This window comes from Aplidium turbinatum, chromosome 12 (genome assembly GCF_918807975.1).
Source record: "Aplidium turbinatum chromosome 12, kaAplTurb1.1, whole genome shotgun sequence".
Lineage (NCBI taxonomy): Eukaryota > Metazoa > Chordata > Ascidiacea > Aplousobranchia > Polyclinidae > Aplidium > Aplidium turbinatum.
In genome coordinates this window covers 1877087-1889698 of record NC_137483.1, presented here as the reverse complement: position 1 = coordinate 1889698, position 12612 = coordinate 1877087, and the positions used below count along the sequence as shown (strand labels likewise).

Below are 12612 nucleotides of genomic sequence, written 5' to 3'. Positions count from 1 at the left end.
GCAGCGAAACCACTCTACTGAGCTGGTAACGCATTGATGTGCAGTTTATTATGGTGATTCGCTGCAAAGTCACTGTGTTGATTAGATTATTGAAAAGTTCTGAAGCAATTACTGCCGATTTGGTGGTCGTTTGCGGAGGCGAAGATCTGTTTCAACTATCCCCACTTCTTAAAAAAGTTTTGCGACACCGAAGTAAAGCGATATTATCAAAGCACCATTGTTATTTCGTACCACACATCTTAAATTCTAAGGTAAATGTCCGAGTGCAAGTTTTGAGTTTACTCAATAGCATCATCTGACGGAGGTCATAAAATAATTGTTTGATCATTGTTGGTAATCTGTATTTTTGTTTCAAAGGGTATACGTGAATAACTTTGTGGTTTGGTGACTATTCTTTTTGTTATGGAGGGTTTCCAATACGAAAAATGATTGACAAATTAAAAACAGTACAAGAGCCACCAGTAGGCCTACAAGACAATACAGACAAGAACTTTCTTGTTGTTGAACTACAGACTAGTACGGTGGTGATAATTTAGCAGCTTCTGGCGTTGGCTGATCAGCCAAAACACGAGACGAATCGTTTGTGACTTCAGACATGTAATGGCAGTATTGACTACTTGTTAACTTGCAGAGAATGTGTAATTTCTTTGATTAATTAATAAAGTTAAACTGTAGAAATACAAGCAGTTTTAGCTAAATTTTCAATCAAGCATTTGTTCTTATATAATAACACTTCTAATAAATAAATTAAATTTCCCTGTTACAAAAGTAGGAGTTTTTGAAGACTAGGTTTATATTTCTAAATGGGAACATGTACATCCAAAAACAGTTTCAGGCTTTTGACGGCCAACAGCAGCCCCTTCCACGTCGTCCAAATCGCGTTTTGCATCGTTATCCCACCATCTCCCACGGACCTAGTTGCTTCAAGGTACTTCATGACTTTTGTCATAACTTTTTAATTTGCTTTGCAATCCTAATTGAAAACTAAATAGGCTGCTAAACTATTTCGCACCCCATAATGTGATATTGTGATTTGTTTTTGCATTTTATTAAAACTGTCTTTGCTGGTTAATTTAATTGTTTTTAATGAATCACTTAACTAAAGTTTTCCAACTACTGGCTTTGGGTAAAGTCATTTCATTCGGAAAGAATTGCTGTAGTTCAGAAAGCTATTGGTTTATATTTCAAGTAGTGCGGAGTGCAGCTTTGCAAACAATCATTAGAGCTATTTGTATAATGGTCCTTTCTGTCAACATCTCGATGGCTTTTTCATCAGAGAGTGCATTTAAATAATGATACACGGATTAATACGGAAATTACAAGTCCACAAGGACACTTAATGCTTTAAATAAACTGCGTATCTCTGTGGAGGAGATTATTCTGTTACGCGGTGCTTCGTTGCAGAGATATTATGACGTAACAACGGATATATGTATCGTTTTTCCCATATGCTGCGTCCTTGCTATAATGATGGTCGATATTTCTTATCAAACAATGAGGATTATATCTTCATAAGCAAACAACATTCTTACGTGCATGGATTAAAAATGTCACCAAGCCTGGCCAAGTCACCATTTGGTCAAAACGATGCATCACATAAATTATAGTGATGTAGAAACCTCTATCTGAGCATTGAGGGTGGGTCAATTTTCAACTCAGCCAGAAAACTAGCCCCTTTTTACATTAATGGGCTGGTACACTGTTACAACGTTTACACTCCATGCATTCAACGTCTGCAATGCTGACGGTGTAGTGACCGTGCCAATTTTCTTTAAACTTAGAAACTTATTTCGTTCTCAAACACGATATAACGTTCGCGTTTTGTCGCTTCTACCTTTGCTATGTTGACGTGTAGCCTAATGTTTTCGCTGTGATGGTCAGAAATAAAAACAACTGAACTGAATATCCTAAATGTAAAAATGTTGCCTACTGTACTGCTTTGCTAACTAGGAAATTACATTTTAGCTTGCTCGCCCTTACACTACTGAAAAGTTTGGCTGTTCATGCGAAAGTAAAAGCAGAACATATGAGTTGTTTTTTTTGTTTGGTATGTTATTCTCTCTCAAGATGCTCATTGCCATGGTGCACGAAACGCCAGTAAAGTAATGAACCAAGATTGTCGAGGGGCCGGAGGGATTTAGGCGTGTTCGGTGTCGTTAAGAAAAAACCAACTCCAAATTATAAAAAAATTCGGTATTTTTCTGATTATTTTATCCCCTTGAAGCAAGACGGAAGTGCAGCTACAAAAAAATTGTTCCTGAAGCTAATTGCTTTCCAATGAGATTCAGTTTGAACGAGATAATTATTAAATTCACTGAAACTGAATAAATTTAATGCTTCATCCAATGTTCCAACGTTTACAAAATCCGTATGTTATATTTTGAAAGGTTTTCGCTCGCAATTCCAAGATTCTGTAGCCCGTCTTTGCAGCAAGGCCGCAGAATATTGATGTAATCGCTCATAAAGCAATTCATAAAGCTAATTATTTCACGACGATTGCTTGGAAATCAATAGAAGCTTAATCCACTCGGAGTTATATTAAAAAAATAGATTCAAATCCTAATTTAGAGATGGATACGTCTAAAAATCGATCCACTTGCATGTGAACTGTGCATGTGTTCCCATGAACCATTAGCAAAGTAACATCATTAGCTCAAGTTAATGATTGAGAGATTAATTCTGTGGCGATCGTCTTATGAATGCTGACTTGTATTAGCCAATGCCTTCGATACAAAACAGGCGATTAAGATCCGAAGCAACTTTTCAAGCAGGTTGTTTTTACCAATCTGAGAATTAGCCCTAACCTTCACAAAATGATTTTAAAATTTAACAAACATATTGGAAAGTTTAAGTTCTCTATCCAAACGGTTCACGGCTACTGTCAATGCTTCAGTGTTTTGATTCAACTATGTCGCCCGGACCTGATAGTGGACCATCAAAGCAACCCGCTCATGGCAACTAACCCTGACACAAACCTCTTCACTCCGTCGTATTCCTGAATATTACTGAAACGTAGGTGAATATTACTTTTGAGCCATTGTGGGAGATGCTGCAAAAACTGGCTGGTGAGACCAAAGTGGTGCTAACAAGGAAAAAGGTTAAAATCAGTGCACTAAATATTTAGTAATTCTTCAAAGAACAAAGCTGAAACCACCCACTTTGAATAGTAATTTACCACAAAGATTTTCAAGCGTTTTGTTTTAGTTTTGATTTAGTGAAACAATATTTCTTTTATTTTAAAATGGAAATATTTTTTAGGAAAAACTGACACAGCAGTGGAAAGGAACCAAGTCACGAAATTTTAGGTGAAAAAAAAATTTCCAATTTGAAACATGTCGAAGTGTTTGTATTTCGAACAGCTCTAGTTGTTTTCGACAAATTCAAGCTTGGTTAAATATTCTTGGATTGGTTTTTGTCAATTGGCTACAGCTCTATTCTTATCCCCCTCATAATGGGGAAAAATATTCGTAAAGGGGAAAAATATTTTTGACAACTTTTGGGGACGGACGCGGTTAAAATAATTAAAAAAACGTTTCATAGAATGTGAGAGCCTGCGCAACGAGTTCACTTTTGATTCGCTCCACTACGGCGACGTAACCGCGTCATTGTGGCGTCCTTCTTCGTTCGTTTGTTCTTGTTTTATAAAAGCATTGTCTTCGCTGGTGGAGTTTGTTTCGGATGACGTCATCGACTCAACTTCCGTGGCGCTGTGAGTTACTTGTGTCGTCATCAACGGTGACGTCGGTATGACGCCATGTGATGTGCTGGTCGTCTTTGACAGGAAAGGCGGCAAATGGAACTTTCCAGCATCAGCAACTGCCCCATTCATACACCTCAGTGGAAAGTTGGGCAAACCCATGGAAAAGTTGGGGAATTTCCCTCTCCAAAACAATGGCGATTGTTGTGGATTGTGAAGCAACAAGTCGTTTCCGTAAAGAGGAGGCGATGTCTGTCGAGTTGGTGGTTGGGAATTGCTGCTCTCCTGAGAACTCCTGAAAGAGACGGCTGCTTACGAGATGATCACATTACAACTAGTTGTCATTAACACGACACTGTTTCGTCACATACCTCAATGACATCATGATTGTCAATTTTCAACAAGTACGCAAAAGGGATAGTTTAGATTACTTCTGTTTAGTTTGGTTGACAGCAACACATAGCATAACAAGTTATATCAATATGACGTCATATTCGCTCTAAATATGTTGCTAGGTTCTAGTCAAGTGAATTCAAGCTGTTACAAGCAAGAACTAATGCAAGTAGGCTATCCCTATAGTTAATTACTTGTTGATGAGTTTAAACTTGTGCTACAAACTCATTTACCAAAATCAAAGTACGTAACTATTATCATTCCAGTAAATTTGTAATTAGTTAGAAATCTGTTTGACCTATAAGAATAATACCACATCGTTTCAAGCTTATTCGTCGTACGAATCTGAGGTAGAAAACACCTCAGGGCCATTTTCTTGTGAATTGACCAGAGAGAAGAAGACCGGTTATTCAGTTTAATTACGAGTAGAACGTTGCTCATAGCTCATAGCTCGAAGCTGTAGGTTTTCGTCTAACTCTCTTCAGGAGCTAACGTCAGAATAAAATAAATCTAAATGTGGTGAAGTATTTATGGTGGAAGAAAAACGAAATGTGAATTTAGCTGATCATAACAAGTTTAACCACCTGTTAACTCTTCTTGTTCAGCTTAGAAAAAATTGGGAAAGCAAAGTTGATTTTAATATATCGTTGGTTTTTATTTTAACTATCTACTTGACTAACTTGTTTTTGAGTGCGGCGGCTCTGTCTCTTTGGCGTCTATTTTTAAACCAGTTCCCCACTTGCGTTGCTGTTAACCCCGTCGTCAGAGCCAGCTCTCTCTTCTTCTTGGGGTTGGGGTATGGGTCTTGTATGTAGTGCTCCCTCAATAAATTGCGGGTTCGCTCCTATACAAATAGGAAAGGAAAACAAATACAAATTTTATTTATTTATTGGAAAATCTAACAAAGGTGAATTGAATTGATGAAGTGGCACTATTCATATACAATTGAAAACATTTCAAACAACTTTAATTCAATCAAAACAATATTATTATAAAACAATTTTGTGAAACTTAAAAATATTCAAGACTACCTGAGGTTAATTTGGATATGTACAACATTTGAGATATTTTGAAGGTGGAAATATCTTTCAGTTTTATGTCTATGCCTGTTTGTACAAGTTTCGGCTTTGGCAACACAGATGAAATCATTCAAAAACGCCTCAGAAAGTTTTATTTAGTTAAATTATTGGGAAAATGTAGATTTTTAAGTGTAAGTTGAAGAATATCAATCTGTCATATTACAATTGTCCCCTCTTATTAAGCCCACCTCGAGACCGGACGATTTTGGGCTTAATAAGCGGGTGGACTATTAAGTGTGGGCTAAATAAGCGGAGACTTTTTTTAAAGGTGACAGTGTCAATTACTCCATCCTTCGGACAACTTACCTTAAAGCAGTGCGTTTTCTGTTCTCCGTCCCATATTGTTCTGGGAAGTGGAAATTTTTTCCTTATTCTGTATTTATCCACTGCTCCCAATGCTCTTCCCCGCAACTTTTCCGCTTCTTGATAATGAGCTTCCAACCACATGGCCTGAAAATTATGTCCCTATGACATCATAATCCAAGCATAAAGGAGGTTGTAAATATTAAGAATCTTCTTTGTTACAAAATTATTATTGATACAGTAGTGAGTAGAAAGACTAAAAAGATCTTTTCAACATTTTAACATAATTATTTCGAAAATCTGCTTACAAATGAAAAGGTAATGGTAATTAAACAACAAAAACTTTAGATTATGGCTTTTTTTTAAATTTAAAGGAAGTTGAATACCCACAAGAGAAACCAAAAGTTAGTAGTCATAAGCTATGGTCTGAAATAAAATTCAATCGTACAAGAGAAAGTCATTTCAAAATAAAGCAAAATTGCATTAATGAACTCTATTTATTTTCACTTTCAATATTGAAGTCCTCCAGTTAAATACAAACTGACAATTTCTCACTTTAATTGAAAATATTAATGTTTGTGAGGAAAATTGCAAAAACGCCACTTTAGAGAAATGCACAAGTCTTTATAGTTTCTATAATTCCGACGGTTGTATGGCAACACACCAATGAATTGAGTTCTACAAAGTTGCTTGGTATAATTATTTTAAATAATCAAACAATAAGTAGTAGGTGGCTATTCATTGTTTGCTTTGTAATCGTTGGTTGGTTGATAATGTCGTTGTTTTGCTCATATGTTAGTTTTGCGTTATAAATTATACTTTTTTCTAAAAAAAATGTAAGCAAGTAGTTTTTCCAAATATTAAAAATTGTAACATGCAAATGATGCGAAGAGTGGACAGTTTATAAAATAACTAAATTGCTTACTTAGCTTTTAGCTTAACTTAAATTTAATCTAGCTTAACTTTTACCTAGCTTAACTTAAAATTACTTAGCTTTTAGTTTCAAATTGCTTCTACATTTACTGTTTTGCTTTAAGTTTGCAAATTAATTAGTGATATCGCTTCCTTCAACAAGGCAATGCTTACCTGCAGCTTGCTGTGTGTTTCCTTAGTGAAGCGATGGTTTTCCAAAATGGCGTACAGGTCTCGAAAGTGACCTTGGTGGAAAGCGACGACCGCGCGCGCTCTCAAGACAGACTCGTTTGTGTTGAGAATATCGAGGATCTCTGGCACAGCGGGCAGAGACCATAAGAATCGTCCCAGGCGCTCGACGTCCCCGCTTTCTTGAAGGGTTTCACAGACAATCGCTATTTGGTTGGGGCTAAAAGTTAAGGCGGGAAGGGACAAAGTTGGCGCGGATTGAAAAAAGTTTTGGCTCATCATTGCTCTTAATGCTGCCGCCGCGGCTAGAAAGTCTGCACCAGGAATCGAACCCAGTCCATTCAAATTTTGCGATGACGTTGCATTTTTAGCACTCGACTCTTGCTCCAAAGGGCTTTGTAGTGACGTAATAAGGGGAGAGTGTTGCTTGACCTCTGCCTCAAAATCGTCACTACGACTGAGAAGCATTTTGAAACTTTTAGAAAGAATTAATTCGCAGATAAATGTTGTAAAATTAGCTCAAAGATGTAGTAATCTGAAACGATATAAAAATACTTTTTGTTAGCTACAAATAGTTTTGTTTAAATAATTAAATCAAAATATACAACTCCATATTTCGTACTTGCTGGTTATACAGTTGCACTGAAGAGGGTTCAATACCCGAAATCGCGATATGCAACACGATAATTCCAAAACAAAAAAATTATGCAACACGATAGTTTGGAATTGAACTTTGTCATACAACATAATATCTTGGACATCATATCTTGTTTGTTGATAAAAAAATCTTAAATTTTAATCTTTGCATAATCACTATAAAACGTAATGTGACCAAGGCAAGCAAAAAGCATAACTCAAAATTGTCTATTCATCGTTTTTCTAACTCGTCTCATATGTTTTGGTCATCGCTTCAATAATGACATCACAATGTCTATAACCTTTCCCGATTCCGTATCTTTTTAACTGTGACGTTTTGTCCGTAGACGAGTCAGATATGAGCAAGCAGATCGGTCTTGCTTTTTTCTTTATCTGTAAATCCGAAATTAAGAGTTGATAAGATTCTTTTTACATCATTTCAACATATCTTAATGTACAATTTTGGATTGTAAAAGGAGTATTTTGCTACTTATCTTTTCTAATTGCTTATACATCAAAGCATAAGAATTGAGGTGATGCTGCATCTGAAAAGGATTAATTTCTTAGCAGGGTTGAATAAATATTGATTTCTCTGATTGACATCTAGAAGAGTTAAAGCCACTAGCTGGGGCAACAACAAGCTTTCGCACCTATCTGGTGTGAAAATTGTCAAATTAACTTTTCGTACCACACCTGAAGATTTAGAACTTCACTTATTATCAAACTCCTAAAAAATTACTAATTTTTTAACAGTCTATGCTGCATTTTTTTATAATTATACACTTAAATGCATTTTTTTTTTTTTGAATCTGCACGTTCTGATCTTATTGGACCGCAGTGGACATGGAGCTGGGCAAGAGTGTGTGCGTAGCCCTCGCGTAGTCACGACCACCTTAAACAACTACACAAGCGAATGGCTTTTGTCTCAAATTTGGACCAGGACCAAACAAAGCCCAATGGCGATGATATTACGGGTAACGGGGGCAGGCTTGGTAGAGCTGGAAGCCTCCAGCCCGGTCTCACACATTGGCGGCGAATCTATCATGATCGTCTCCTGATATGCATTTTTTATTGTGACAGCACAATGTTTTGTGTTGCTTCACTTGTGCGTCTGGCATGACAAAAATTTAATTTGTCAACCAAGTCGCACAAGCATTGAAGTGACATATAGTTCAATTTTTTTTAAAACAAGAATAAAAATTTAAAAACTTCTCGACAACATCACAATGTTAAAATTGCAATCACAAATGATATCTTTTACAACTAATGAGACTTCTTATTCCACCTTGTCGGCATAATGGCTTTGTTTGACTAGTCAAATACTACAAACATCACAAACTTTATTTTCCATTAAGGTAGGCCCTGCAGTAAATTAACCATCTAGATTCTAGATAGTTTGTTGAAACACTTGAACATGAAATCAAGATATAAAGCGATTGGCATTCTGGTAGGTGCGGGTAGGTTTGCAATCCTGCTGACGGTCAGGTGGTTGCCATTGCTGGTTCATTATGACCGTCTGTTATGTCACTATTCGGCAAGACGAGAGCTTATGACGCGACAATAGACGTTTAATTAGGTTTTTGAAAAGGAGCACATTGCACCCTCACATGCCTTTGTCCTTGCTCAGTTGGATCCCAATTTAATACCCTGCTTCGTTGTTTGCAACATGTTCTGCCTTGCACGGCCGATTATGATTATGATGACACAATAGGAATTATCATCCCACAGACAAACTAAGACCAAGGTAGATGAGGGAAAAATCTGTGCCGAAAGATATCGGGCAAACTTTAGCTCCTTGGAAATCTTTAAAAAATCAAAGGAGCCGCTTGCTGTGTTGCTACACAATGCTAATTGTTTACCTGCTGAAGATAATCTGGAATTAGCTCTTAAGTTTCAAGGCGAAGTAACTTTGCATGCTTTGTTAGACACTAGAACAATCATTGTAAATTTTACAAAAGAAGCTGAAAAAACATCTGTTTGTCTAATTCAGCTAATATTGCGGCCATTTATGTGCCATATAGTGTTACGAAATAATTTTAGCCTGTTTAGAAATGCTCCATTAATTTTACGACAAATCTTTGAGGGATTTTCACTTGTATTTTTATGAAAAATTGGAGTCCCCAATGATTAGCATTGAAGAGCTTGAAGTAAGGAAATAAACAAAATTGTTTGGGTTGATTTGGATTTATCTGGAGTTTCACCTTCACTCCTATTTCATGAAGACTTCAATTGTATTTTTTTAAATTAACAAAGAAAACGAATTAAAATGAGAATCCACAATCGAACAAATAGAGCAAAGCTTTAATGAACGTCACAGATGATGCAGCAAACTGATTTAGTATCAATGTCAGTGAGCAACTACACGACGACTTATTGCAAGCACGTAACTCACAAGGCGTCTATTATTGTTACGTAACAGCAAGCGTGCAGTCAGCACAACATCTTCTATGGAAAAAATATTTCATGGAATTTCAAAAATGAAAATGATCATTAATGTTGTAATCAACGCGGTTTTTGAATTAACTCAGCCACCGCAGCGCCACCTACCGGCAACGTACTTAAGTAAGGAAGTCAACATACTTTACAGTATACATCATTCAAGCCTTTCAAAGGCGAAAGTAAATGAAGATGATTTTCTTGTGAAAGTAGACGTTGATGGTGATAAAACAAACCAGGTGTCAACGACCCCGCTACAATGCATTCATATGATCTACACTTGATATCGACCAGTTAAAAGAGGAATACCATGCGATTCGAAACCAATAAAGAGGTTTTTCAGTTTTAGTCCAATGCTTACATAAAATACACTATAATCTACGCTATTGTAAACAATAACAAAAAACGGTAAAATTGAGGCTTTCGTACTAAACAGTGAACAATAACACAGTCTAAATTGGTTTGTAGGCTATTGCTTTTGCATGAATCACGTGAAATGCCAAATGTTAAATTGATTGCTTCGATATTTTGAAGACATTATTCTCTGGCTACGTCAATGTCAATGGCTATCTATGTCCCAGGCTGTCTATATCTGTTATTACCAATCTGCGTTTTGAATTTTCAAAGACAAAAAGCAATCTCTCTCTCGCTCTCTCCCTCTCTCTTTCTCTCTCTTTCTCTCCTAACCGTAACAGCCTCAGGTTAGTTGCAAATCGAAGTGACAAGCAAGGCACGTAGGTTCGAATCCTTGCGGGGCATACGTTTTAATTGGATTTCCAAATTGCCATGTAGTAGGCTACTTGTCACTCACCCACAGTGAGTTTTGAGCATTTCCATTCAAGAAAATTGATCTTTTTTTTACACTGATTCAATGTCTGCAGACGTTGAATCAGTTTAAAACGGACTAATTGTGTTAACAAGGTGATGTTGTCAGCAATGTTGAATAAACGTCAATTATCGGTTCACAGAGGTTAGATTTTACGTCATCAACGTGATGACGCTACAACAGCATAACGGTAACATTCGCACATTGCTCCAGTTATGATGACAAATAATCCTTCAGTGATTTTGATGTCATAAAGTTAAATCTTGAGGATCAGCTATAACATCACCTTGAAGTTTAAGGACTTTCTCCATTAAAGCGACGCGCGCGAGGTTGATGATGAGACCATGGTTGTCACAATCATCTTACTACAATTTAACGTTGCTCAATATTCTTTTTAACTTGACCTCTTCAAAAACTTACTGAGTTAATTAGTGACAACTAAGCTGGCCAGATTGCCATTCTCAGTTCCCAAGGCAAATCAAGCTTGCGTCTGGAAGCAGAGAAAGAGAGCAATTGCATTCCAGTTCGACTCCTTGAAATCGTTAATCCCGTTTTCTTTGGACGGGCTCCATTATCGTGCACTTAGCAGTATTATTGCTCAGTTTAATCATCCGTGACGAATCGTAGCCAATCAGCGGACTGTAGCAAGCTCGTTGTCCTGGTAACGGGTCTTGACTGACGCGGTCCAGAAAAGCGGTCACGTGGTTTTATTTCTTTGATTCTTGTTTTTATCAAACTACTTCCAACGGATCTCACAGATAGAAAACTAAATCAGAAATGCAATAATTTGAGCCACAGTGAGGTTGGGTGATGGCTTTCCGACTAATCAATTTAATTCCCAGCTAATCTGCTTTCCATGAAACGAAAATTACTTTATGAATTATGACGAAACAAAAGCTCATTCAAAATTCAACATCAACAACACAGCAACAAAGAACTTGACAATGAATTTTTTCAAACTATTTCAAGATTTGTATAAATTATTTAGAAAACAGAAACAAACATTTTGTGAAATAAATTTTGAAACTTCTCGTTCAGTCAAACTTATAAAATATCGTACATTTTCTAAACAAAAAAATCTTTCAGCACACAATATTAAGTTGGAATTTTAAATTAAATAAAAAGTATTGACGATTGAAAGAATGAATCAAATGCAACATAAGGGGAAATTTTGTAATTTGAACTTACTACTACCACTACTACTAAAACTACAGTATCATAGCTGTTAGCCAATGCCGCATTTGATAAACTAGATGCTCAGCTCGTAAATTTTTCAGCGTTCCCTATGCTGTGAAGTGTTTCAAAATAGTATCCCATTTTTTTAAAATCTAGGTGAATTGTTTATATAAACTTCTATTGAAGATTGAACCTTGGGGTGAAGTTTTTGCTCGCTTCAAATCAAACTGATCCTCATCAAGGTCACGTGATTGTAGGTCATTTGACGCAATTAGGTTTGCGCAAACCTTCTAGAAGTCAGTTACGACCATCAATTGAATAAGTGGTGGAACAAGCTCATCAAAACATTAGCATCTTTTTTATTGATTTGTACTGAGAAAGACAAGGCATTCACTTTGTAATGCATCAGAAGATTCCTCTTAACAACCAAGAAAATTACTTTTGTGTCATGGCCACTTCAGATCAAGTCGCTGTACGAGAACCAATAAACGAGTAAAAAATCGATAAATAGTTCGCTCTTTCGTGATTGGCGGGTTCGAAACTCAATTTTCATTGACCGTTTCGTTTCCGTCTGAATACAAATACTTGAAATTGAATCAGTTACTTTATTGAAAGTCTCTTGGAAAGACGCTTAGGTTATTTAATGAGCTGAAGAAAACACAGCTGCTAGTGTACGTCCTTCCTTAATTGGTACATTACGTTGCTACATCCACCGTGTATCTCACACATTGGTTCGGTTACATACCAAGTTACATCAGTTTGTTAAAAAACGACGCAAAGTTGATTTTTCATACTTTACCCGAAAACTTCGTTCTTTTTTATTGTAAAAAAGTACCGAAGTCTACTGTGGAGAAAAAAATGTAATTACTTCATGGAATAGCAGATTTTAGGCATGGAAGAGATCATATTTTCCAATTTTTTTATTCCAATGTCTTCATGTTGTTATATTATGCAAAAATTTTAGA

At 36.4% G+C, this 12612-nt stretch overlaps 1 protein-coding gene across 1 annotated transcript; it reads right to left on the bottom strand.

Annotated features, from left to right (window-relative positions):
- Window positions 1-3583: 3583 nt before the first annotated feature.
- On the bottom strand, window positions 3584-7041 carry LOC145781264 (homeobox protein six1b-like). The gene is made up of 4 exons (XM_082593040.1): window positions 6559-7041; window positions 5476-5619; window positions 4771-4934; window positions 3584-3992 (listed from the first exon to the last, which is right to left on the bottom strand). The coding sequence occupies exons 1-4, from the start codon at window positions 7039-7041 to the stop codon at window positions 3584-3586; spliced, it is 1200 nt and encodes a 399-aa protein (XP_082449166.1).
- Window positions 7042-12612: the final 5571 nt, after the last annotated feature.